Source organism: Sinocyclocheilus anshuiensis, unplaced genomic scaffold (assembly GCF_001515605.1).
Source record: "Sinocyclocheilus anshuiensis isolate Anshui unplaced genomic scaffold, SAMN03320099.WGS_v1.1 scaffold130, whole genome shotgun sequence".
NCBI lineage: Eukaryota > Metazoa > Chordata > Actinopteri > Cypriniformes > Cyprinidae > Sinocyclocheilus > Sinocyclocheilus anshuiensis.
The window spans coordinates 2,782,951-2,786,111 of NW_015544207.1; the positions used below are offsets into that span (position 1 = coordinate 2,782,951).

Sequence of the window (3,161 nt, forward strand, 5' to 3'; positions counted from 1 at the left end):
TTCTTCAAAGCGTAATAAAATAACACGACTATCTTTGAAAAAAAGTGCATAATGTTTAAAATAATGTTTATAAACCATATATAATTAATTAAGTTGCTTAAACAATTAGAAAAAAAACAGTATGTATAGTTTAATACAAAGGACCGGAAACCAATCACAAAGAGTAGGCTACTTTCTTCATTTAAAAACATGAGATACAGTGAGATGGGGGAAAACCACCATAAAGTCTTGAGACATTTTTTTTTAAAAGTTGAACTTACATTAATTTTACATGGCTTTCTAAACATGCCACTCTCTTGTGCGAGACGTGAGTGCAATGCTGATAGATGCCCCCCTAGAAAATGTGATAAATATGCGTTCTGTGTGAACGGCTTGGTTTCAGTTTCACTGTAAACAACATATTCGCCACACTGATGCTCTCGTTTTCCACTATATATTGAATGAACAACGTAGCAGCGACGCATCTAGTTGGTTCAACTGGATAGGCTAACAAAAGCATTAAAATGCAATGACACATACATTGTCATAGCATTTAGTGCGCCACTGATAAGGCAGCCTGACGGCTGACGCAGACCTAAAATTCGAATGCAACGTTTTTGCATTTTTAAAAAAAATTTGACGAATGTCCGAAATTCAAATTTTTTTTTGACAGCCCTAATGCACGTAGTTTATTTCGCGCTTTGATATGAAAGGATACAGGCTACAGCGCGCAGGTGCCTTTGTGCGTGCAATTGAAGAGCACGCGCTGCGAGCACAGTACCGTTTCCGTGCTCGTTTGACTCGTGCCTGGCGCTGAAGTGAAGACGCGAACGCGTTCTGCGACTGAATAAATGCACTTCTTGTTTTTGCATTTTTAAAAAAAATTTGACGAATGTCCGAAATTCGAATTTTTTTTTGACAGCCCTAATGCACGTAGTTTATTTGGCGCTTTGATATGAAAGGATACAGGCTACAGCGCGCAGGTGCCTTTGTGCCTGCAATTGAAGAGCACGCGCTGCGAGCACAGTACCGTTTCCGTGCTCGCTTGACTCGCGCCTGGCGCTGAAGTAAAGTGGAGCGCGCTTCTGAAACGTCTCCCATTCTCAGTCGTTCTGCGACTGAAAAAATTCACTTCTTGTCAAAAGAAAAAGTGACAGAAGCAGCAGTTGTGAGTGGGGTGGCCAACCCTAGCCCCGCCCCTGCGTTAATTGCGTTAAATATTTTTAACGCGTTAAACTGAAAGAATGAATCGCCTGCGTTAACGCGCTAATTTTTACACCACTAGTTTTAATGCATAGGTGGCCCTGAACATCAGCTGGCGGTGACAGCTATATATATCCAACTAGTGCGAGAGGCCTACAATTTGGGAACTATTTCCATCATGTCCTACGTGTTTAAAAAATATGCAAAGGACTGACCTCAGACATGAGTTTGTTCATTTAGAATACTCCAAATTCATTAACATTAGAACAAGGTTAAGAGCATATTTGTGTACGTACACATATGTTGTGAATTAGTAATCCACACAATTATTAGTGAATGAGACCCAAGATCCCTGTTTGGCAACACATTTCAGCGTGAATTGTTTTATGAATATGTCACAGTATGATGCAGACAGATTGTAATTGAGTGCTGATGGTTTTTAACCATTCTGTTCTTCAGATTCTCAGTTTACATACAAAAAAATACGGACTATTTAAGTCTACGGACCAGAGGGGGTGAACCTAAGGTAAAATTAAATAATAAAAAATACATTATGAACCTTTTAATGGACTTACATGGGTAAAAAAAAAAAAATCATCTTTGGTTTTCAAGAGCTCAAACAGACTCAAAAAGAAAAAAAGTGTGCATTTTAGTAACATAAACCAAGACCCAACTGTGGCCTATTACTTTACTTCCAACAATTACACCTTTGCCCTTTTATTTCTGCCTGATCTGTTCTTACCTGTCTGTGGGCTGCACACATTTGTGTGAAGGAATCCTGAAGGTACTGGTTACCAAACCCCATGATTCGACCGACCGTCTGGCTGCACAATCCAGCCACTTTGGCAGTAAAGTCCAGGGTGAAGGCGAGTCGGACCAGCTCAGGAGAGGCGTCTGTGGTCTGGGGAAGGGGACTGGGGATCTGGGCTATGTAGCGATCAGCGAGCTGCTGGAAGGAGCTGTAAGACAGTTTCTGGAGGAAGTCTTGGACACTCTTGTTCCTGCTTATCTAGAAAGAAAATTACACAGATATGGTATGAGGGGATCTAGCAGCATTTATTGCTGGTTATGTGAATTCAGGTCTTTTTTTCTTCATATTTTACTACATGTGGCAAAAAATAGGCTGTGTTGAACCTAAAACAGCAATGTAAGAAAGTTTGCTGTGTGAATGGTTTATTCATCAATGTGAAAAATAGAAATAAAATTGTACAAATGTCTGACCACAGAATACTGCAATTGACCACTCACAATAAAGTATCCTAAAAGAACATGTAATAAAATGTGATAATTAAATGATATAACTAATAACTAATTTTGCATACATTGGTCAAACGACTGAACATTATGTCAAAGGAATAAAAAAAAACAAACATTTAAATTATAATTCTTAAAATCAAATGAATCAGGGTTAAAATGCTTACTTTCTGATCAATAATATCCCCATGTTGCTTCAGCAGGCTGATAATCCGCTCTGTAGTGTCATCACCTGAGGAGACACACATGTGAACATTTGCTATTTGCAATATGAAGCTTACATTTAAATACGCTTTGAAAAGTAAATAAATAAAGCAAGATCCCCTAGAATATTGTGTGGAATTTATTGTGCTCGTAAACGTTTCCTGCTAGTCAGATTTCATGGAGAGGGTCACCTGAAGAGCTGCAGTCTCCTACAGAAGCAGCAGAGGGCAGCGGAGCACAATCTTCTTTTGGACTGAACTGAATCTCCTTCACAATCAACTCCAGTTCTTCTGACACCTTCTCAAAGTATGTATTATCAGAGTCCACGCTCACTACAAACAGAGGAAAGATTCACATACACAGTTGTTTGGACCGACGATACATTAACATTTAAGTGTACAGGCCTGTTCTTACAAACGCAGAAGTCGGTGGACGAGAGAGCTCAATGCGCTGCAAACGAAAAAACACATGCAAACATATATATATGCGCACACATATATATATATATATAGTAAGACTTG

General features: G+C 39.2%; 1 protein-coding gene across 1 annotated transcript in view; it reads right to left on the reverse strand.

Moving 5' to 3' along the window:
• Window positions 1–3,161, reverse strand: part of LOC107696966 (uncharacterized) — an 8,439-nt gene that overhangs the window by 1,492 nt on the left and 3,786 nt on the right. Inside the window, exons 3-5 of the mRNA XM_016497544.1 lie at window positions 2,832–2,972; window positions 2,604–2,668; window positions 1,925–2,191 (exon numbers count right to left, since the gene is read on the reverse strand). Of these exons, the coding sequence (XP_016353030.1) occupies window positions 1,925–2,191; window positions 2,604–2,668; window positions 2,832–2,972 (473 nt within the window). The remainder of the gene's footprint in view (window positions 1–1,924; window positions 2,192–2,603; window positions 2,669–2,831; window positions 2,973–3,161) is intronic.